We start from the raw sequence: 22,946 nt of genomic DNA, 5'->3' as shown, positions 1-22,946 counted from the left end.
TTCCCTAGCTATCCCAGAATTCTGCTGACCTCTGTTATATATATCTATATATAGTTATATTTTTTTGTCTTTACATTCATTACAGTATTTTATAAGCTGTGCAAATCTTTACTTTGACTGGCAGTCTGCCACCTCAATGTGTTTTTCTTTGGTACAAAACAAAAAGAAAACAATCAAAGTAATGTGCAATTTTTGTTTCTCTCTTTTCCAAGTTAAAAAGTACCAAAGAGAAGAAAAAGAACAAATAAGGAAAAATAGTGCGGCTTATAGTTCAAGAGCCACTTTTTTTTTTACTAACTTTTTTTTTAGTTTTTTTTTTTTTTTTTTTTTTACTTTTTATGTATCTATTACAATTCACAGACTCTGTGGCACATATCTACATTTTTAACATGTTCCTATGTACATTCGGGGAAAAAAAAAAGGAAGTCACAAGGATTTTGTTTTTAAACATTGAAGCTTAACCCGATAAATATGCACCAAACTATGCATCTTAGGCCACTACACTACAAGGTTTAAAAGATCTTATAATGTTTTAAAGCATACAAAAATCCTTAACGGCTTTAAGCTGTAGAAGAGTCTTTATCACTCCGCAAATAACAAGGCACAAAGATGAGTCTTTAAGATCAAAGTTCCACTTGCGACAAACTATCAGCCATCGCAATGTTATCTTATCCACAAATACACATTATATATAAAGCCACTTTTTGACGTTTGCACTGCTACCGCATCATTTAGTGCAGTCTACCTGTGCAAGTTCTGCGTTCAGAGCAGGAATCATGTCTTTACCTCCCATTTCAGATAGTGGCTTATTATCACTTGTGTCTGAAGCTTATTCCAGCTAATTTTGGCATTAGCTAAAAACTATGTGAATCTAAATATATATAAAAAAAAAGAAAAAAGAAATCGGTTTCTGACTCTAAGACAAACACTACAAATACATTATATGTTGCCTATTTGTTTTTTGCACATTTATATTGGATATATAAACTCCATGGCAATGATAGAATTGCTGCCAATAGTACTCTATGAACAAGTAGCCACGAACAACCAGACATTGTGATGACGCAGAGTTCCATGCAATGGGTATTCGCGCTTGTCAGCATGTCAGCTTGCTTATTCCACCCAACAAACCTGCTACATAGAACCATAACAGATTATGAGAGGATATACATGCAAAATTGAAGAAGTTCTTAGTGCAGACTTGGGAGAAGACACGAGATGATGACACATCAGCGCTGGCTGTGAAGAGATGGTCACACCTTTGAAGTTGGTATACGGAGTCCCACTAAGCCACCAGTGGGATCCCCATCTGAAGTTTTTTCCAAAACTTGATTTACAAACTCAGATGTCTGGCCTGCTACTGACGAACCTGAAAGAATCAAAAGAGAATAGGTTTATTAAAAAAATTAGGCTTAGAGTAAAATAAATGTGCTCCTAACCAGGGCTGTGGAGTCGGAGAGTAGGAGTCGGAGCCCATTTTCATGGAAATTGAGGAGTCGGAGGTTTGGCTTACCGACTCCACAGCCCTGCTCCTAACATCGCTGCTTAAAGGGAATAAGTCATCAGGAAAAGCCCTATTATAAAAACAGATTATGTTAAATATATTTAACCCCTTAAGTACCAAGCCACTTTGTAAATTAATGACCAGGCATTAATTTTGAAATCTGACCACTGTCAAGTTTATATGGTTATAACTCTGGAAGGCTTCAATGGATCCGGAGACTGTTTTTTTGTAACATATTGTACTTTATGATGGTGGTAAAATTTCTTCAAAATTACTTGTGTTTACTGGGGGGGGGGGAATGTAAAATCTGTCTACTTTACAATTTTTAAAACAATTTTCTTTTGTTAGGAAGTTATAAGGGATAAAAGTTGACCAGCGATTTCGCATTTTTCGAACAAAATTTACAAAACCTTTTTTTTATTTTTTAGGGACCACCTCACATTTGAAGTGACTTTGGGGGCCTATATGACAGAAAATACCCAAAAGTGACACCATTCTAAAAACTGCACCCCTCAAGGTGTTCAAAACCACATTCAAGAAGTTTATTAACCCTTCAGGTGCTTCACAAGTACTGAAGCAATTTGGAAGGAAAAAATATTTACTTTACTTTTCTTTTTTACAAAAATCTTACTTCAGACAATTTTTTTTGTTTTCTCAAGGGTATCAGGAGAAAATGGACCACAACATATGTTGTGCAAGTTCTCCCGATTACGCCAATACCCCATGTGTGGCGAAAGACCACTCTTTAGGTGCACGGCAGGGCTCAGAAGGGAAAGAGCACCATTTGAGGTTTTGAATGCAAAATTGGCAGGAATCGAGAGTGGACACCATGTCGCGTTTGGAAAGACCCTGATGTGCCTAAACAGTGGAAACCCCCCACAAGTGACACCATTTTGGAATCTACACCCCCCAAAGGACTTATCTAGATGTTTGTAGAGCACCCTGAACCTCCAAATGCTTCACATAAGTTTAAAACGTAGAGCCATAAAAATTAAAAATCAAATTTTTTTTCCCACAAAAAAATATTTTACCACCAATTTTTTTTATTTTAGCAAAGGTAGCAGGAGTTTATGAACCCCAAAAATTGTTGCACAATTTCTCCAAAATACCCCGATACTCCATGGGTGGAGGAAGACCACTGTTTGGGCGCACAGTAAGGCTTGGAATGGACGGAACACAGTTTCATGTTTTGAATGCAATATTGGCTGGAATCGAGAGCGGACGCCATGTCGTGTTTGGAGAGCCCCTGATGTGCCTACACAGTGGAAACCCCCCACAAGTGACCCCATTTTGGAAACTAGACCCCTCAAGGGACTTATCTAGATGTTTCGAGAGTGCCTTGATCCCCCAGGTGCTTCACATAAGTTCATAACGTTGATCCGTGAAAATTAAAAATCACATTTTTTCCACAAAAATCATCTTTTAGCACCAAATGGTGTATTTTAAACAAAGGTAATAGGAGAAAATGGACCCCAAAATGTGTTGTGTAATTTCTCCTGAGTGTGCCAATACCCCATGTGTGGGTGAGAACTACTTTTAAGGCAGTGCAAAGCTCAAAAGGGAAGGCGTGCCATATTACAGTGCAGATTTTACTATTATGGTTTGAGGGTGCTATGACTCACTGGGAGATCCCCTGAGGAGCCAGAACAGCTTAACTCCTCATAAGTGACCCCATTTTACAAACTACACCTCTTGTTGAATTAATCTAGGGGAGGTGCAGTGATCATTTGGACACCGTTGGGTCAAGGAATTTTATACTATTGGGCAGTGAAGAAAAATAATTACATTTTTACCACAAGTTTTGTTTTAGCCCCAGATTTTACATTTTCACACAAGAATTGGGTAAAATTGGCACCATAATTTGTCCCACAATTTCTGCTGACTATAGAAATACCCCATATGTGGCTGTACAGTACTGCTTAGCCATACGGAGAGTCTCGGTAGGGATGGAGCACTATTTGCCTCCTGGAGCACAGATTTTCTTAGAATAGTTTGCGGACTCCATATACACAGCCCCTAAATGCTAGAGAGCAGAATCCCCCCTCAAGTGACCCCATTTTGGAAATTATACCCATGCCAAATGTAAATGCTAAAGGTGGTTTATGCACACTGGGGCTCAGAAGGGTGGGGGGGGCATTTGGATTTTGCTTTTCCAGAACCTTTGTGCTACCACTAACATGGAAGCCTCCTATATTTCCATTAACAGATGACGGCCCTGAGTGGGGACTTGCTGTTTTTTGTGGACTGAGTTGAAGCTTTTATTGGGTAGATTTTTCATAACGTTCAGGATCACATTTATCTGGTACTCTACACTGAGCACTTAGATGGGGTTTTACATTAAATCCCAGAGGGAGCCAATCACTGTAATGAGGCAGCGTTGTCCTTCCTTTCAGAGGCGCACAAAACTATGGTGAACCGCTTTTTTATGCATGCCTAAAAAGATGGACACCGCCGGATCACAGGTCCTTTGGCATTCACAGTGCTTTCATCTGCCTCATTATAGGGAATCGTCTGCCGGCGGTTCTGTCTGAATCACATATTTCAGAGATTTACACGGAAACTCTGCTGTAAGTGCTCAGTGGAGAGCGCAAGATAAATGTGCGCTGAGCCTTAGGCTACTTCCACACTAGCGTCGTTAGATGGACGTCGCAATGCGTCGTTTAGGAGAAAAAACGCATCCTGCAAAGTTGTCTGCAAGACTTACATTAGTTGTCCATAGACTTACATTAGCGACGCATTGCAACGTATGGCCACACGTCGCATCCGTCGTGCGACGGATGCGTCGTGTTTTTGCGGACTGTCAGCACAAAAAAAAGTTACATGTAACGTTTTTTTGTGCGTCGTGTCCGCCATTTCCGACTGAGCATGCGCGGCCGGAACTCCGCCCCCTCCTCCCCGGACATTACAACGGGGCAGCGGATGCGTTGAAAAACTTAATCCACTGCCCCCGTTGTCATCGAGGGTCCTTCATGCTCTGCAATTCTTAGGTACGGAGGCAGACGCTTGCAGCGGTGACAGCCAGGCTTCTCGGAGGGGTGAGTATATACATATTTTTTATTTTTATTCTTTATTTTTAACATGAATATGGATCCCAGGGCCTGAAGGAGAGTCTCCTCTCCTTCAGACCCTGGGAACCACACGCCGTATAAGATGACTGGGCGTATAAGATGACCCCCGTCTTATACAGCGGGCATATCCCAAATTCCATATCTTATATGGAAAAGTTGTGGGGTCGTCTTATACGCCCAGTCGTCTTATACACCAGAAAATACGGTAGTTTATTTTAATGTTTTGGTGCTTTTACACAAAAACTTTTATAGAAAAACTGCTTTATTTTGAGAGCTATAACTTATTTTTCCGCTGATGGAGCTGTATGGCGGCTTGATTTTTTGCGGGACAAGATGGTATTTTCAGTAATATTTTTATCTACATTTGTCTTTTTGATCTTGTTTTTTTCCACTTTTTCATTTCCACTTTTTCCAAGCGGTATGATGATCAAGCATAGTTTGCTACTTTTTTTCGTGTGTTTTTTACAGCATTCACTGAAGGGCTTAACAAGCATGACACTTTTATAGATCAGATTGTTCCGGATGCGGCAATACCAAATGTGTACTTTTTTTTGCTTATTTAATTTTTTTTTTTTTTACATAAAAATGTGTATTTAGTTTATTTTTTATTATTATGTAATTGTTTTTAATTTTTTTTTTTTTTTTTTTTAAATGCTTCCTTTTTTACCTTGTCCCTTTATGGGAATTTCACTTTGCAGGTATAATGCATTGCAGTACACTAGCATTGCACTGCATTATACCTATACTGAAAGCTTCTGACACCATGCTGTGACCCGAAGGTCACCATGGCAATGATCGGGCCCCCGCGATGCCGTCGCGGGGACACCAATCTGATGGCAGAGGGAGCTCCCGTCTCTCAGCCTGCCTCCTGAATGCTGCGATCGCGCTTAATCACAGCATTTAGGGGTTTAACAGCCAGGGGCGGTGCGGACACCGCTCCTGGCTGTTAGTGCAGACGCTCGGCCACTGGCAGAGCTGTGCTGCTGCACTGATCGGGCAGGAAGTGCTGATATTTCAGCATCTCCCGTGCGATCATGCTGTGATCGGTCAGTCAGATTGATCGACCAATCACAGCGATCTGGGAGCGGGGACCGACAGCATGAGTGCCCGCATCTCTTCCCGTGCCTCTCAGCTGTCATAGACAGCCACCGGCACTGAACTGTCACTGCGTGTGAACACGCAGTGACAGTTTAAATGCATGACAGGTATAGCCCGTCCTGGTGTGGGAACTGACACTCGGCCATGACAGGCTATGCCAGTCATTGAACGTTAAGGGGTTAAACACCTTTGATATATTTATTTTCCATATCCCCATCTTTATTATTAAAACACACATCTTGCCATTCTCACACTGATCACTAGGCTTAATACATGGCTAGAGATTAGTGATGAGCGAACGTGCTCGCATTGTGTCTTATCCAGGCATGCTCATATATACATACATATATGTTCCAGTCCCTGCGGCTGCATGATTTGCGGCTGTTAAGCAGCCTGAACACATGCTGGGATTCCCTAACAAACAGGTAATCTCCACATGTATTTCAGACTGTCTAACAGCAGCAAATTATGCAGCCGCAGGGACTCTAACATAATGTACGAGCACGCCCAGATGCTAGGATAAGAAGTAATCCTAGCATGTTCACTCATCACTAGTAGAGATCACTTTTTTCAGCAGCCATTATAAGATTTTATTTCTTTATTATGCTTTGCTTATAAAGTGCTATCATATTCCACAGCGCTTTGCAGACATTATTGGCACTGTCCCCAATGGGGCACACAATCTAAATTCCCTATCAGTATGTCTTTGGAGTTTGGGAGGAAACCGGAGAATTCTGAGAAATCCCACGTAAACACGGGGAGAACATACATACATACATACATACATACATGCATGCATGTTGTCCTTGGTGGGGTTATAATATAGGAAGTCGGCCCTAGTTTAACAAGTGGCAGTCATCATGAATGTGCGAACTTTATACTAATGGATAGTGTTGAGCATTCCGATGCTGCAAGTATCGGGTATCGGCCGATACTTGCTGTATCGGAATTCCGATACCGGGATTCCGATACTCTTGTGGTATCGGGTATCGGAACAACATTAATGTTAAAATGTGTAAAATAGAGAATTAAAATAAAAAATATCGCTATACTCACCTGTCCGACGCAGCCGGGACCTCAGCGCAGGAACCGGCAGCGTTGTTTGTTTAAAATTCCCGCTTTTACATGGTTACGCGAAGTCCCGGCTTGTGATTGGTCAGGGCGGCCATGTTGCCGGGCCGCGGACCAATCACAGCAAGCCGTGACGAAAATACGTCACGGCTTGCTGTGATTGGTCCGCGTCCCGGCAACATGGCCGCCATTAACCAATCACAAGCCGTGACGTCACGGGAGGCTGGAAACGCGCTCATTTTAAAAAGGGCGCGTGTCCAGCCTCCCGTGACGTCACGGCTTGTGATTGGTTGCGTCGCGGTCAACCAATCACAAGCCGGGAGGCTGGACACGCGCCCATTTCAAAATGAGCGCGTCCAGCCTCCCGGCTTGTGATTGGTTGATCGCGGCGCAACCAATCACAAGCCGTGACGTCACGGGAGGCTGGACACGCGCCCATTTTAAAATGAGCGCGTGTCCAGCCTCCCGTGACGTCACGGCTTGTGATTGGTCAGGGCGGCCATATTGCCGGGACGCGGACCAATCACAGCAAGCCGTGACGTAATTTCGTCACGGCTTGCTGTGATTGGTCCGCGTCCCGGCAACATGGCCGACCTGACCAATCACAAGCCGGGAATTCACGTAACCAAGTAATAGCGCGAATTTTAAACAAACAACGCTGCCGGTTCCCTCGCTGAAGTCCCGGCTGCGTCGGACAGGTGAGTATAGCGATATTTTTTATTTTAATTCTTTCTTTTACACATTTATATGGTTCCCAGGGCCTGAAGGAGAGTTTCCTCTCCTTCAGACCCTGGGAACCATCAGGAATACCGTCCGATACTTGAGTCCCATTGACTTGTATTGGTATCGGGTATCGGATTGGATTCCGATACTGTGACGGTATCGGCCGATACTTTCCGATACCGATACTTTCCGATATCGGAAAGTATCGCTCAACACTACTAATGGACAATGGTTACTACAAATTGGTTGTCCCCGAGTCATTTGCATTATTGCCGGACGCATATCCTCATTTACACAAAGATATGCTGCCTTACATGCCCCTCCCGCCCCAAGTCTTCTCTCTCTCCCACCCTCTATTCATTATCACCTGCTCTACCCCACATTCAATACATCATTACTCTCCCCACCCTCAAAATTCATTGTTTTCCTCCTAGATCATCATTTGTTCTCCCCACCCCCACCTTCAATTCATCATTTGCTCTCCCCACCCCCTATTCATCATTTGCTCTCCCCACCCCCTATTCATCATTTGCTCTCCCCACCCCTATCTTCAATTCATCATTTGCGCTCCCCAACCCCAATTAAATTGATGTCCCCTGTCCCCCACACTGAATTCACCTTACTTCATCCATTGCAGTCTCCTTTCAACCCCTCACTTCATCTGCAGTGCCCCTTCATCATTTGCAGCCCCCTTCCATTTCATATGTGCAGTCTCCCCTCAGACACACTTCATCATGTGCAGTCCCATAAAATGCTGCACGTCCAAAACAGTGAGGAGCCGCAGTCACACGGAGCAGGAGCCTCCACAGGAACAGCTCTGATCTCACCCCACACTCTCCTCTCACAGATTTACCACAAGCACCAAAAACTCCACCAAACCCTCCTGTAATCTCACCCACAATTGAGGAACCAGAAATCTGCTGTTGGCTGATCCAGAGAACAAGAGCTGCACACAACCAGGACGGAGCTGAAGGACCTGTGGTGATGTCATCGTCATGTGATCAGGGGGCGGGGCTGATAAATGGTGAAGGATCTGTGATAGTGATGTCACCACAGGTCCTTCAGCTCTTCCTTTCTAACAGTTCAGGCCCAGCAGAGCAGCAGACACTTTGAGTCGCTCTCTGGTGTCGGCCGCTGTGGTGGCTGTACTGATGTGTGCGCCACAGTCCCGCAACGCACAGCACTTGGGGCCCAATGAGTAGAAGCACAGGAGCGGGGCCCCGGACTTGCGGGCCGACCCCCTTCTGTACTGTTGCTAACCAGGCCCCATACGGCAGTAAGCGCAGGAATGTCCCTGATGGCGGACCTAGCAAAAGAACACTGAACTCTAAGCACTTTTACAAGGATAATCATCAGAAACAGACATTCCTATTAAGGTTCATTCCACCGATCACCCCTAGGTGAAAAAGCCTTTAGAGACAAATGTCATCACAACACCCTCGCTGCTCAAAGTTTTCGCCTAATGTCAGAGAAAAATGTGAATCAGGTATCAGTTTAGTTATTGGAAAGGTACTAACGTCCTAGGTATACATGTCTGCTGATATGAAAATGCTATGTAGGTTGGAGTCTGGTAATCTTTATCAGTCATGAATCAAAGTGCAATTCATATCTGCAGAAGTTGAACTTATAAATGGAGATTGAACAATAATTACCGTGTACTCTACAATGCTCTGTTAACATTCTCATACAGGTTTCTATTTTCCAGCAGTCACACCTTTCTGAATTTCTATTTTCAGGTTTCCCAATCCCTCCCTCCCACAACCAGTGAGTGAGAAGGGCATATATTTCCTATTAAAAGGTTTGGTACAAAATGGCAGGAGGCCACTAAAGTGGACCATAATCACCAAAACATTTTGGATGGGACTAGTGATGAATGAACGTTCTCGGAGAAGGTGTTATCCGAGAATGCTCATGTGCTAACCGAGTGTCTTTGGCATGCTTGAAAAATAAGTTTGAGTCCCCGAGAGAACAGCGGTGAGACATGCAGGGGCTCCAATGTATTTTATGATCATGCCGAAGAGATTTGTTTAGCACAGGAGCATGCTCGGATATCACCTTATCAAGAGGACGTCCACTCATCACTAGATGGGACAATTCAAAACCAAAAACTGTGCTACCTCTGATGAGACTCCTGCTTCCGATACTAAAGGCCCCACACACATTGAATAACTGTTGGGCAAACAATTGCTTGGCTGGCAACCATGTCTCCTGACTCACCCATATACAAACATTTCTGTTCATTATGAAAGCACTGCTGCGTAAATCCTCTGGAGGTGGCTTAAGGTACCTTCACAATGAACAACTTTCCAACGAGAACAACAACGATCCGTGACGTTGCAGCGTCCTGGATAGCGATATCGTTGTGTTTGACACGCAGCAGCGATCTGGATCCCGCTGTGATATCGTTGGTCGGAGCTAGAAGGCCAGCACCTTATTTCGTCGTTGGATCACCCGCTGTCATCGCTGGATCGGTGTGTGTGACACCGATCCAGCGATGTGTTCGCTTGTAACCAGGGTAAACATCGGGTTACTAAGTGCAGGGCCGCGCTTAGTAACCCGATGTTTACCCTGGTTACCATTGTAAATGTAAAAAAAAAAACAAAAAAAAAAAAAAAAAAAAAAAACAGTACATACTTACATTCCGGTGTTTGTCGAGTCTCTCGCCGTCAGCTTCCCGCACTGACTGAGCGCCGGCCGTAAAGTAAAAGCAGAGCACAGCAGTAACGTCACCGCTGTGCTGTGCTTTACGGCCGGCACTGACACAGTCAGTGCGGGAAGCAGACGGCGAGGGACGTGACAGACACCGGAATGTAAGTATGTAGTGTTTTTGGTTTTTTTTACATTTACAATGGTAACCAGGGTAAACATCGGGTTACTAAGCGCAGCCCTGTGCTTAGTAACCCGATGTTTACCCTGGTTACCCGGGGACTTCGGCATCGTTGGTCGCTGGAGAGCTGTCTGTGTGACAGCTCTCCAGCGACCACACAACGACTTACCAACGATCACGGCCAGGTCGTATCGCTGGTCGTGATCGTTGGTAAATCGTTTAGTGTAACGGTACCTTTAGTCTCCAGGGAATAAAAGGATTGCCAGGGAAATTGAGCAGGCCAAATCCTTTGCTTCCCGAGCATTATCTGTACAGGGAGAGTCTGGAGGCTCCCATACACAACATGCAGGCTCGGCCAGCTTTAGTCTAGTCTGTATGGAAGCCTTTAGGGTGCGAGGATGCAGACAAAGGATGGCATTATCTACTGTAGTCTGAATGTAAAAACACACATACCTAGTGTATTCTTGATAAGATTATCCAGTTTTTGTTCCATGCTTGCTGACCACTCCTCCCATGGAATCTGCATGCGAGTCATGATCTCTTGCTTGATTGAATTGATCACAAACAGCAAATTATCTGTAAAAATATATGAAAATTATATACACATGATATACGGTACATACAGTTCTCAACACCAGCTGAGCGGTCATACAGAATGTCATCAGCAAATTTAATCAGTGTACCGTCAATTCCTTCATCTAAATCATTGATAAAGATGTTGAACAATACAGAGCCCAGGACAGAGCCCTGTGGAACCCCACTTGAGACATTCTTCCAACTGGATGTGCATCCCTTTACGACCACTCTTTGGGTCCGATCACTAAGCCAGTTATGAATCCACCTAACAGTTGCCTTGCCCATTCCATACTTAGTCATTGTTTCAATAAGAATGGTGTGAGATACTTTGTCAAATGCTTTGCTGAAGTCAAGATATACTATATCTACAGCATTTCCCTGTTCCACCCAGTCAGTGATTCTATCATAGAAGGAAATTAAGTTAGTCTGACATGACTTAGTTACAAACCCATGCTGACTCTGGTTAATCACTTCATTCTTATCCAGGTACTTACATACACGTTGAATAATTTGTTCAAAGATCTTTCCTGGTGTGGAAGTCAGACTCACCAGCCTATAGTCCCCTGGGACCACCTTCTTCCCCTTTTTCACTTATTAAGAACTTACCGTATTCTGTATTCAGGCCCCACAGCTTCACTTTATTAGCTTCGTATTGTGCCTTTTTCTTTAGCCGACAAGCTCTGCAATTGAAGGAATAGCAAAATCTGTCAAAAACATTCTGCAAACTTATGAATTAATTCAAGGGATGTTAAAGGTCAGAAAAGAATGCTCCACGCAGTGAGAACATTGTTTTATAGTGCAGACAATGGAAGCTGATCCTTACACCAGGCAGGTTTCATAAGTAGAGATGCATGTACACTGCCCGATTATTGGGAAATGAATGTTCACTTTCGATAATTGAGCAGTGTAAACAGGCTACCTATTACCAATCAAACAAGCAAAACACTCATTCGTTGCGTGAAATTACCTTTTGGTTTGCTTTGGAACTATACAGTTACACTTGGAACATCATTCTACAGTTTGTCTTATACCAATGCTGATTGACAGCCTGTATCACAGTCACAATACTGGTGGTTATCACTTGAAACAATCAACTACCTTGACAGGCCCACACCCTCAGCCGATCTCCCATATTACAGTGCAGCCATTTGGCCAGAGAACCCATCATCATGGCAAACATCTTCCTATTACAGCATGATGTCCAATCGTATACATATACTTTCACCCAGGTAATAACTTCAATGTGTCAAACAGCCTAAAAGGCCCTTCCTGATTTTGTGAAAGTACACAATGAATCACATGATCCCGCTTCACCAGTCAGCAGCTCTGAAAAAGACTGTGTGGCATAGTCCATTACCACCACTTTGTAAGGCCATAATTCATTTCATACATGTAAAGTCACCGTGATTAAGATTGGACTTATCTAAATAGGAGTAATCAGAGAAAACAATGCATCGACATAATAAAAATAAAAAAATGCTAAAAGATTTGTAGCTGTGGGGCCCGTAGAAATACACAGCTCAACATTGAAATTGATGACAGCAGAGATTGGTCTGGAAACCATGTGGGTAACGCCACAAGAGGCCTTCATGAAGGAATATGAAAGCGTCCCAGTAACCAGTTTTCACAATGACAACACTAGATGGCATGGTGCTTGTGACAGTGACAAGAAGGCCTATGTGGGCTAAATGTGTTTTCATGGCCTGCAGCCTCTCCAGACCTGTCCCCCATTATGCACATCTAGGCCCACATTGGTCGGCAATTACAAAGGGAGCTGCCAGCAGAGGATTTTGATGATTTGCGTGGTCAAGTGCACCCATCGTGGCAGAATGTTCCTCAGAAAAGCTTTAATAACCTCACTGATAGCATGCCAAGGCGTGTAAGTGTGTATTTCTGCACATGATGCTCAGTAAGAGGTTTTTAAAACTTAATTTTTCCCATTTTTTAGCACTTACATATCATTATGTCTATTGATCCTGTGATTTCCACAGCATGACTTTTCCATTTTGGTTGCAATTTCAATTTTGTGTGGGGAATAAATACATCTACAAGTCACGATCCACTGTTTTTACAAAAAGAATAGTATGGAGATTGAAATTCCCCATGCTCAAACATAAACGTGTTTCCACCTCTGATAATGACTACAGATCTTCCTTTTGGTCTTCAAAATTAATCGTTAGCATCTATATTGCCTTTACTGCTGGTTTATTATGCCTTCTTATATAATCAAAAGTAAGATCTTAGTCAGTCACCATATAATATGGGATAAGGTACCTGGAAGCCAGTTTGTTTTTTTCCTTTCGAGAGCGCGGCCTGGCCGTTACGGGAAGCTCAGATACAGGCGTCAGGTCACTGATCACCTTGTTCAGTTTACGCAACTCCCCTCCAATCTGTAGAAGCTTTTTTGGGTTGGGAGTCAAGTCTTCCACATCAGTTCTGCGAGACTTCTTTACGGTGTATTTGCCTGTCCGCAAAATATTTAAGGTGTAATTGTAGTAGTTCACTTGTCAGTGAATATATTACCATACAAATTGTCCATGTAATCTTTTAGCATATGTTCTCATTTACATACTCGGACACACCATCAATGTCTTATCAGTAAAATAAAGTGGAAACAGCAAAGTGACACCCAATCATCACTGCTCCTAATGCACCCACCACAAGTCTGAAGATCAGAAAATGGTATGCCACTTTGTTAGCATGGTTGGTTTCCTTCTACTGATAGGACATTTGTAGCATATCCTGTTGCACCACCAATGTTAGAATTAAATGGATTGTCCCATCCTATTAGTATCTATGCTACATATACTTCATGTACAAAGTTAAGAATAACTTTTTTTTAATTAATCGTAAAATACTTTTTGTAAATCACTTCCTGATAAGATCTCAAGCAATCCATCATTGGTAGCAAATTAAAAGAGCACAAGGCAACTAAACTAGATAAGAGGATTACAGGCACTACTGTCTGACCCATCGTACTACCTACCATGATGAAAGCCATTTTTCTGATACATGTTACTGGGCAGAGTGTCTTTGTTCCACTCAGATGGTCTCAGCATTGCTTCTTGGTCAGAAGGCATGAGCTGCTCACTGTATTCCCAAAAGTACCGCCGTTTTCCTCTTTTCCTTGATGACACAGCCGTTATCCCTTTTAAGTCGTCAACGGAATCATTTTCATAACCTAAAAGTAAAAAACCATGTTATGTTGTTATATTAAAGTCAGGGGTCTTGTAAAGGTCCATTAGGTCCGGCCGGTATCTTCAAGGCAAGGTTTCCTGAACAGCAGGTTCCTAGCAGAGGACTAACTTCTGGGCCCAATGCGGTCCGGTCATTGATAATACTGGTGTCTCCATATGTGGCAGAAGGGCCATTTGGCCTCATCAGGCAACAGTGTTTGATGTGACTGCTCCCTCTGCTTTCCTTTTAGCTACTCCCTTAGTTTCCAAGATATTTAATAGTAGGAAACAGGTTTTACTAATCATTAAATACACATTTTCTACGATGAAAATGTAATAAGTATAACCAAGTTGTTTCATTTAATATCTGAGACTTCAAGGCAATTAAGACTAAATCGTTATTAAGACGTAACTATCAATTTGCAGCTCTAGTTCTTGACACATCAAATAATAGTTATGATTAGTAAAGAACCAGTGTGGAGAGTGCTTAAACCTAAAAGGCAGGGACCCCGTGTCGTGCAGTGTAACCTACACGGGTGCCTTTTGGCTTTGGTCTGCTGGTCCATGGAAAATCAGAGTTAGAGGCGTACAGGCTCAAACACAGTATATGAGTCCATACACCGATCTACTCCAATCCCCAAGGCTAGCTGAGCTGATCATAGCCAAAGGGATATAGCCATTATCAATTACAACTTATGGCTTGTGAGTCTAGCATATTAATGCTCAGAATTAAATATAACAGATCATTTTATGTATTCAAACTATTACCTGGTTCAGAGAAGGTGTCACTAATATCATCTTTATCATCTTCAAAGTCTTCTTCCTCTTCTTCCTCCTCCTCCTCCTCCTCTTCCTCTTCGTTTTCAGACAGTTCATGCTCACTACCAAATCCCTCATCATGATCTTCTTCATCCAAATCAACCTCCTCATCTTCGTCTTCTTCGTCTCCTGGTCCTTCACTCTTGACCAACTCTGTAAGTCCCTCTGAGACAAAAAGTGAGTAGTTGTGCTCTTCCTTTTTCTGTGAGGGATCAGAAACAGAAGCAGATACAGTAACATTCCCTTCCACGGCGCCAATGGTCACCACATTCTGAGGTGGGCAAAATAGCTTTTGAGTCTCTCTAAAAGGCAAGATAGCACAGCTTTTCCGGCCTAATGAAGTCTCACCAATTGTCCTTTCCTGCTTTTTGGCCACTGCTCCACAAAAACAAGTGTTCTCCTTTGATGCATCTAGTGCAACCACTGTGCTTGTTGGTCGTGTAGGAAGTACCGTGCTGATCTTTACTTTTGCTTTCTTTACATAGTCCTTGCATTCCACATGAATGTTGATCTTCTCCTCACAAGAAATATTAGTCTTTGCTGCCATCTGTGGACTTGCAGCTGCCTTGACAGCTTTTAGAGAGCAATCAGATGATGGCATGTCAGTTGGAGAAGTCTTAGGTGCGCTAACTGGAGCAGTAACCCTTCCAGAAGACACTTTCTTTCCTGGAAGAAGTGTAGCTCTAGCTGCTAATAAGCCTTCTGTGTAACAAAGGGAGTCAACCACTGACTGTGAATCCTCGCTGTTAAGCTGAGCAAGTGTGGGGGTTTTACTGATGACCTCCTCATCTTGATAGGGACTTGAAAAGTCATCCAAGCCAAGATAGTCCACCTCCTTGGTTCCCCAAATATCACAACTTGTAAGCTTTGTATACTTTGTCAAATCCTCACAGTAAGTATCCCACTGTTCCCAGTGAGAAGATAGGGATGGACTATTTCCCAGGATGTCAGCCAAAGAGTCCAAGGATTCCAAATCTTTGCAGTCTTCCAGCATTAGAAAATTATCCGTTGGGCTCTGCTGGTAACCCAACTCTCGATCCTGATGAAACATTATACAAAAAACAAAACAAAACAAAAAAACAGTTGTAAGAATATGGCTTACCTAAGAGTGTATTTCTGTAATAAACACACAACTTGTGAGCCCACCTTTGGTTGACAAGGTGTTCAAAAAACTAAATCACAGTTCACCACCAACTATGCCTACATATGTGGTCCTCTCGGGGTTTAGAATTGTGTATGTGAAATCACTTTTGAGAAATTATATGTTAAACTGTGCATCTTTGCTGCAAGGATTCCAATTATGCGGACTCCCCCTATCAATCGGCAACTGGAAGACATGTTTCTACCTATGCATAGTAACAGAGAAATCTGCCAATCTACAGAAGGAGGAGAGCATGCATATAATGTATATCAATGGACTCTCTACTGCACAGTGAACATTCAAGTTCTGAAAAACTGCTTCACATTAATTCCTAGGTGAAAGAATGCTGAAATCAGCGTATCCGTCACTAATCCTAGCTGCAGGAACATGACAGACTTCCTTTCAACACCACATCTGAACAATTCTTCATCAGACCCAGCTCTGTACATCTAAAATGGCTTAACTACCCAACACATTTTAGCAATTTAAGGATTTTTAGTGACCGCGGCTTACCAATTCATACATGAAGTCTGGGTCAGAGCTGGTGGCCAGAAGTTCTGTGCTCATTAAAGTCTGCTCAGCAAATGCAGGGCTGTGAAAAGCGTCCCCAAAAGGAGGATCCATTCCACTTACACTTGGCTATGAGAGGAATATAAAGAATTTAAAACGAGTGTCAATGATACAAGAACAAAGAAAAAAAAAATTTAAGAGAAGATAGGGAGAAAAAACAGACAAGACTACAGCAGAATCAAACAAAGGAACAATCCACAATCGGAAGGAAAGAAATCCGATAGCAATTCTCTACTGCTTTGCCAAATCGCTTACTGACCTAGGGGTCTGTATATTAGCATGGAGTTTACGGTATAATGGGCAGATAATCTACCTTGTTCAATAAAGTCTAGCTAAACAAGGTTACTGATCTTAAACAACCCATAATAACTACAACCAGAGTAGACATGGAATTGAAATCTAGTCATTGACTTGAGGAAAAAAAAATAGGCATGAATTTTATCGAATATTTTACATTCACACTTTGATTTCTAAATCATTAAACTTTGATTTGGGGAAAATCAGTTTATTTCAATCAATAGATCTTGGAACAATAATTTCCACCATTAGATGTCTTTAAAAAAAATGTTCCCCTGCTGTGTACTATGTAATGGCCGTGTCTGACCGCACAGGGACATGGTCTGATCATACCACAGCTCCTGGGCAGAGAGAGAAGGAAAAGAGTATACAGACATTACAGCAGGGGCATCTCCATTCATTGTCTATGGGACAACCGGAAAAAGCCAAGTGCTGTACTCTGTTACAGAGCACCGACTTTCCATCACTGAAGACCCCAACGTCCGGACACCTAGCGATCAGGATTGATAGTGAATAACTTGATTTTTGGGAAGAACCTCTACAAGTATATACAGCAATACAAACTCACCTGAGGCATCTCAAAGCCAGGCTCTTCCAATTGTCCTGAATGGGTTTTCTTCCTCTCCAAAGACCTTCTAACCCGCCGCTTCTTTTTAGTATCAAGAAAAGTATACATACATTGAAGAGTAGCGATTCACAAGAGAGGACAAGGGAATCACAGGCGCTCCATCCAGAGCCTGCGTCACAAACAGAACCTGAGGAGAAATAAAAAATGACCTAGGTAAGTATACTGCGAGTGCATTCACATAGTTCTGGTGAGGAGTAACATCATGCCAGAAATAAATAATACTATCACAGCAAGGGTATACCCTAGAATTTATTCAGTTTCTTAAAGGGAACCCGACAGCTTCACCTTGTTTTTATTCCACTTTTTACAAAACTTTAAAACAAGTGCCATTTGGAGGCTTTTTTCTTAGTAAATTTCCCTAAATTCATTTTAGAATTTACTCAGGCATATTAGTGGATGACTAATCATGAGGGTGTTGTGTTCCCGTATTTTCTCACCCTCCCCCCATCCACGGAATAATCATCCCACTAATGTTATAATACCCCTGTCGGTGTGACGGACATGATTAGCAAGTGCAGCACAACCCCGACAACGTTCAGTAAGCCGTGTGGACGCACCAAGGCTTCATCAGCGCACTGCCCATGCCTAGGGAGGCAACAGTGACACAGGACTCAGCTAGCCGTTACTGCCGGCTCTGAAAATCTTGTGGCTCCCTGAGCAAGTGCTGTGCGCGGATGAAGCCACCCAGCTTATTGTGCATTGTCAGACTCACATTCACAAGATTAGTGGGAAGAATAGTGTGGAGGAACACAATGCCCCCATGACTAGTCATCCAGTAATTACAATATCACAGGCCAACTTCTAAAATCTATTTAAGCAAAATTTAAGCAAGAAGCCACCAAAAGGGCTTATTTGAATCTATATATGTATATATGAAAAGGAATAAAGACATGAGGCAGTTTGGTAGACATGGGGAAGCCATCAGGTTTCCTTGAAATAGTTTTAAAACTGTTTGCTAGCCATAGCGGCCAATCAGAACTCAGAATCCATTTTGGTAGATCAGTTTAAGAAATGAAAGCTAAGCTCTGATTGACAAAGACCCATATTTTTTGCAGTAAATCCCATTGTCTACACGGTAGTCACAGGGAATAGTTCAATGCCTTGTGAAAAGTGCATTCATCAGCTAACTGTACAGAATTAAACTTGGAGGAGAACACATGACCCCACCCTCACATGCCTAGTGATCTCCAGCAATCAGAAACCCGTAAGTGATATCTGAGCAATATTTTAAACTCCTATATATTGAACAGTTGTAGGTTCCTATGAAATAATGTTCCACTCCAATGATAGAAACAGGACAGGAGTGTCAACAAGACAGTGAGAGAAGCAGCCAGAAGACCAAAAACTACTGTGACATTGGGGAATCCTCTCCTACAAGGCTCCCACTAAAACAACTGTGACATTGGGGAATCCTCTCCTACAAGGCTCCCACTAAAAGAACTGTGACATTGGGGAATCCTCTCCTACAAGGCTCCCACTAAAAACAACTGTGACATTGGGGAATTCTCTCCTACAAGGTTCCCACTAAAACAACTGTGACATTGGGGAATCCTCTCCTACAAGGCTCCCACTAAAACAACTGTGACATTGGGGAATCCTCTCCTACAAGGCTCCCACTAAAACAACTGTGACATTGGGGAATCCTCTCCTACAAGGCTCCCACTAAAACAACTGTGACATTGGGGAATCCTCTCCTACAAGGCTCCCACTAAAACAACTGTGACATTGGGGAATCCTCTCCTACAAGGCTCCCACTAAAAACAACTGTGACATTGGGGAATTCTCTCCTACAAGGTTCCCACTAAAACAACTGTGACATTGGGGAATCCTCTCCTACAAGGTTCCCACTAAAAACAACTGTGACATTGGGGAATCCTCTCCTACAAGGCTCCCACTAAAAACAACTGTGACATTGGGGAATCCTCTCCTACAAGGTTCCCACTAAAAACAACTGTGACATTGGGGAATCCTCTCCTACAAGGCTCCCACTAAAACAACTGTGACATTGGGGAATCCTCTCCTACAAGGTTCCCACTAAAAACAACTGTGACATTGGGGAATCCTCTCCTACAAGGTTCCCACTAAAAACAACTGTGACATTGGGGAATCCTCTCCTACAAGGCTCCCACTAAAAGAACTGTGACATTGGGGAATCCTCTCCTACAAGGCTCCCACTAAAAGAACTGACATTGGGGAATCCTCTCATACAAGGCTCCCACTAAAACAACTGTGACATTGGGGAATCCTCTCCTACAAGGTTCCCACTATTCATCTCTCTGCTACTAGTATTCCATACAGAGCAGTTTGATGCACTATTTGTACCGGTAAAAATTGCAGAATTTGCAAGTGAGACACCTAAAAGAATTTCTACCACAGATGTGAACAGGAAAGTGTTTTAATGTTTTTCAAGATCTTCACTCTTCTTACCACAGGAGTGGAAAGTTTTTAATTTATTTTGGGTTTTTTTTAGTTACAGGGAACCTGTCAGCAGGATTGTGCACAGTAACCTATACACAGTGTCAGGTTGGTGCCGTTATACTGATTAAAATGATGCCTGTGTTGATGGAATCACGAGCATATCATTAACTAAAAAAAAGATTAAACAACAACAAGACGGATTTCATCAACCACGGTATAATTTTATTTAGTATAACGGCTCCGCCCTGACACTGTCTGTAGGTTACAGTGCACAATCCTGCTGACAGGTTCCCTTTAATAGGAGAAAGGGAGCAGTTGCACAACCACATGTAAATGGGCCAAATAAAAGACTTAAAAAAATAAACCAAAAGAAACACTGAAAACCATCCCATTGCCATTTTGTGAAATAAAAATAAATGAAAAGTATATTTAGTATTATCGCTTCCAAAAGTTCAAACTTTAACATACAGGTGCTTCTCACTAAATTAGAATATCATCAAAAAGTTAATTTCAGTTCTTCAATACAAAAAGTGAAACTCATTATATAGTCATTACAAACACAGTGATCTATTTCAACTGTTTACTTCCGTTAATGTTGATGATTATATCTTACAGCCAATGAAAGCCCAAAAGTCATTATCTCAGTAAATTAGAATAATTAACAAAAAACACCTGGAAAGGCTTCCTAAACGTTTAAAAAGGTCCCTTAGTCTGTTTCAGTAGGCTCCACAATCACGGGGAAGACTGCTGACTTGACAGATGTCCAGAATGCAGTCATTGACACACTCCACAAGGAGGGTAAGTCACAAAAGGCCATTGCTGAAGAAGCTGGCTGTTCAGAGTGTTGTAAACAAGCATATTAATGGAAAGTTGAGTGGAAGGAAAAAGTGTGGTAGAAAAAGGTGCACAAGCAAACGGGATAACCACAGCCTTGAAAGGATTTTTAAGAAAAGGCCATTCAAAAATTTGGAGGCGATTCACAAGGAGTTTTGGTCAGAAGCGTCTTACCTGGGCCAAGGAAAAAAAAAAAAAAGAACTGGACTGTTGCTCAGTGGTCCAAAGTGTTGTTTTCAGATGAAAGTAAATTTTGCATTTCATTTGGAAATCAAGGTCCCAGAGTCTGGAGGAAGAGTGGAGAGGCCACAATCCAAGCTGCTTGAGGTTCAGTGTGAAGTTTTCACAATCAGTGATGGTTTGGGGAGCCATGTCATCTGCTGGTGTGGGTCCACTGTGTTTTATCAAGACCAAAGTCAGTGCAGCCATCTACCAGGAAATTTTGGAGCACTTTATGCTTCCCTCTGCCGACAAGCTTTTTGGAGATGGAAATTTCATTCTCCAGTAGGACTTGGCACCTGTCCACACTGCCAAAAGTACCAATACCTGGTTTAAAATACCTGTGCTTGATTGGCCAGCAAACTCGCCTGACCTTAACCTGGGTTATTGTTAAGAGGAAGAGGAGAGACACCAGACCCAACAATACAGATGAGCTGAAGGCTGCTATAAAAGCAACCTAGGCTTCCATAACACCTCAGAAGCTCCACAGGCTGATCGCCTCCAGGCCACACCGCGTTAAGTAATTGATGCCAAAGGAGCCCAAACCAAGTATAGAGTGCATTTACTGAACATACATTTCAGTAGGCCAACATTTCGGATTTTAAAATCATTTTTCAAGCTGGTGTTATAAAGTATTCTAATTTACTGAGATAATGACTTTTGGGTTTTCATTGGCTGTAAGCCATAATCATCAACATTAACAGAAATAAACACTTGAAATAGATCACTCTGTTTGTAATGACTCATGAGAGTTTCACTTTTTGTATTGAAGAACTGAAATAAATTAACTTTTTGATGATATTCTAATTTAGTGAGAAGCACTTGTATCAATAAAAAGAGACCAAAAAGTTGTATACATGCCAATATTACATCACCTTACAAATTACCAGGTTTAAACACAGATCCATGTTTTTTAAGTAGTAAAACAAACAAAAAATTTAATAGAAATTTGGTATTGCTGTAATCGTACTGACCTGGATAATAAGACAATAACTTTATTTTTGCAGCTCAGTAAAAGCCACACAAGCAACTCTCAAAGAACAAACATGCCATTGCAGTTTTTTTTCCTTCATTCCACAGACAATTGTTTTGCTACTTAATAAATGTAATAGTTAATTGATTGGTGCTATTAAACGGTACATCTCGAGTCTGAAAATTGCCACGGCATGAAGGGATTAAATTCAGTTAGGTAAAAGATAGAAGTTTAATAGAAGTTTCACTACAGAAGTAGTGTTTAGAAACCAAGTCATTTTTGTAAATCGGTCAAGCATTGCAGAACCTGGCCTCTTGATCACACAACATTCAGAATCTATGAGGAAGACATTTAAGGCATAGCACATGTGTCATGGTCAGCGTAGCAGATTTCCCCCAGTGGAAAAAGTGTGCAGACATCAATGACAAACCGTTTCTTGAGTAATCGGCGCATATGCATACAAATACGGGAAAACAAGATAATTTGTACACAAAATACACATCTAGAATTTCCAAACGAAAACATTTTTACCTACCAAAATAAGACATGTTAACGAGGGCCTTAAAGGGAACCTACCACCCCGTTTTTTAAAAATGAGATAAAAATAGTGTGAAATAGGGGCAGAGCTGGGCTTTACATTAGGGCCTTTTCGGTGCCTTTACACCCCCGTTAGGCTGCCCAAATACCTTTGTGAAGTGGCCGTTTTCTGCTGTCACTCAAGTGGGTCAGGTCGGATGGGCGTGGTCACAGCGCTGTTTGTCCCCCAGGATCCTGCTCATCATTACGTTGGTGGCGTAGTGGTGTGCGCATGTCCAGCAGGCGAATCCACTGCCCAGGAGATGAATAACGGCGCGGTCTTCGCTATTCAGCCGTTTACCGGTGGGCGCGGCCATCTTTCCTGTGGCCGCGCCTGCGCAGATGGAGCGCTCTGCTGCCCGGGACTTCAGGAAAATGGACGCCGCGATCTCCATCTGCGCACGCGCGGAATCCCGCGGCCATTTTCC

At 42.4% G+C, this 22,946-nt stretch overlaps 1 protein-coding gene across 2 annotated transcripts in view; it reads right to left on the bottom strand.

Annotated features, from left to right (window-relative positions):
• Nucleotides 1–309: 309 nt before the first annotated feature.
• Nucleotides 310–22,946, bottom strand: part of CREBRF (CREB3 regulatory factor) — a 47,045-nt gene continuing 24,408 nt past the window's right edge. For both annotated transcript variants that reach the window (XM_077265795.1, XM_077265796.1), the window contains exons 2-9: nt 17,439–17,625; nt 16,517–16,642; nt 14,812–15,901; nt 13,854–14,048; nt 13,142–13,331; nt 11,474–11,547; nt 10,745–10,867; nt 310–1,369 (exon numbers count right to left, since the gene is read on the bottom strand). In XM_077265795.1, coding sequence (XP_077121910.1) covers nt 1,254–1,369; nt 10,745–10,867; nt 11,474–11,547; nt 13,142–13,331; nt 13,854–14,048; nt 14,812–15,901; nt 16,517–16,642; nt 17,439–17,546 — 2,022 coding nt within the window. In that variant the 5' untranslated portion in view covers nt 17,547–17,625 and the 3' untranslated portion in view covers nt 310–1,253. The remainder of the gene's footprint in view (nt 1,370–10,744; nt 10,868–11,473; nt 11,548–13,141; nt 13,332–13,853; nt 14,049–14,811; nt 15,902–16,516; nt 16,643–17,438; nt 17,626–22,946) is intronic.

Source organism: Ranitomeya variabilis, chromosome 5 (genome assembly GCF_051348905.1).
Source record: "Ranitomeya variabilis isolate aRanVar5 chromosome 5, aRanVar5.hap1, whole genome shotgun sequence".
Taxonomy (NCBI): Eukaryota; Metazoa; Chordata; class Amphibia; order Anura; family Dendrobatidae; genus Ranitomeya; species Ranitomeya variabilis.
Note: the sequence above shows the minus strand (reverse complement) of the source record. Positions and strands in the feature narration are given on the sequence as shown.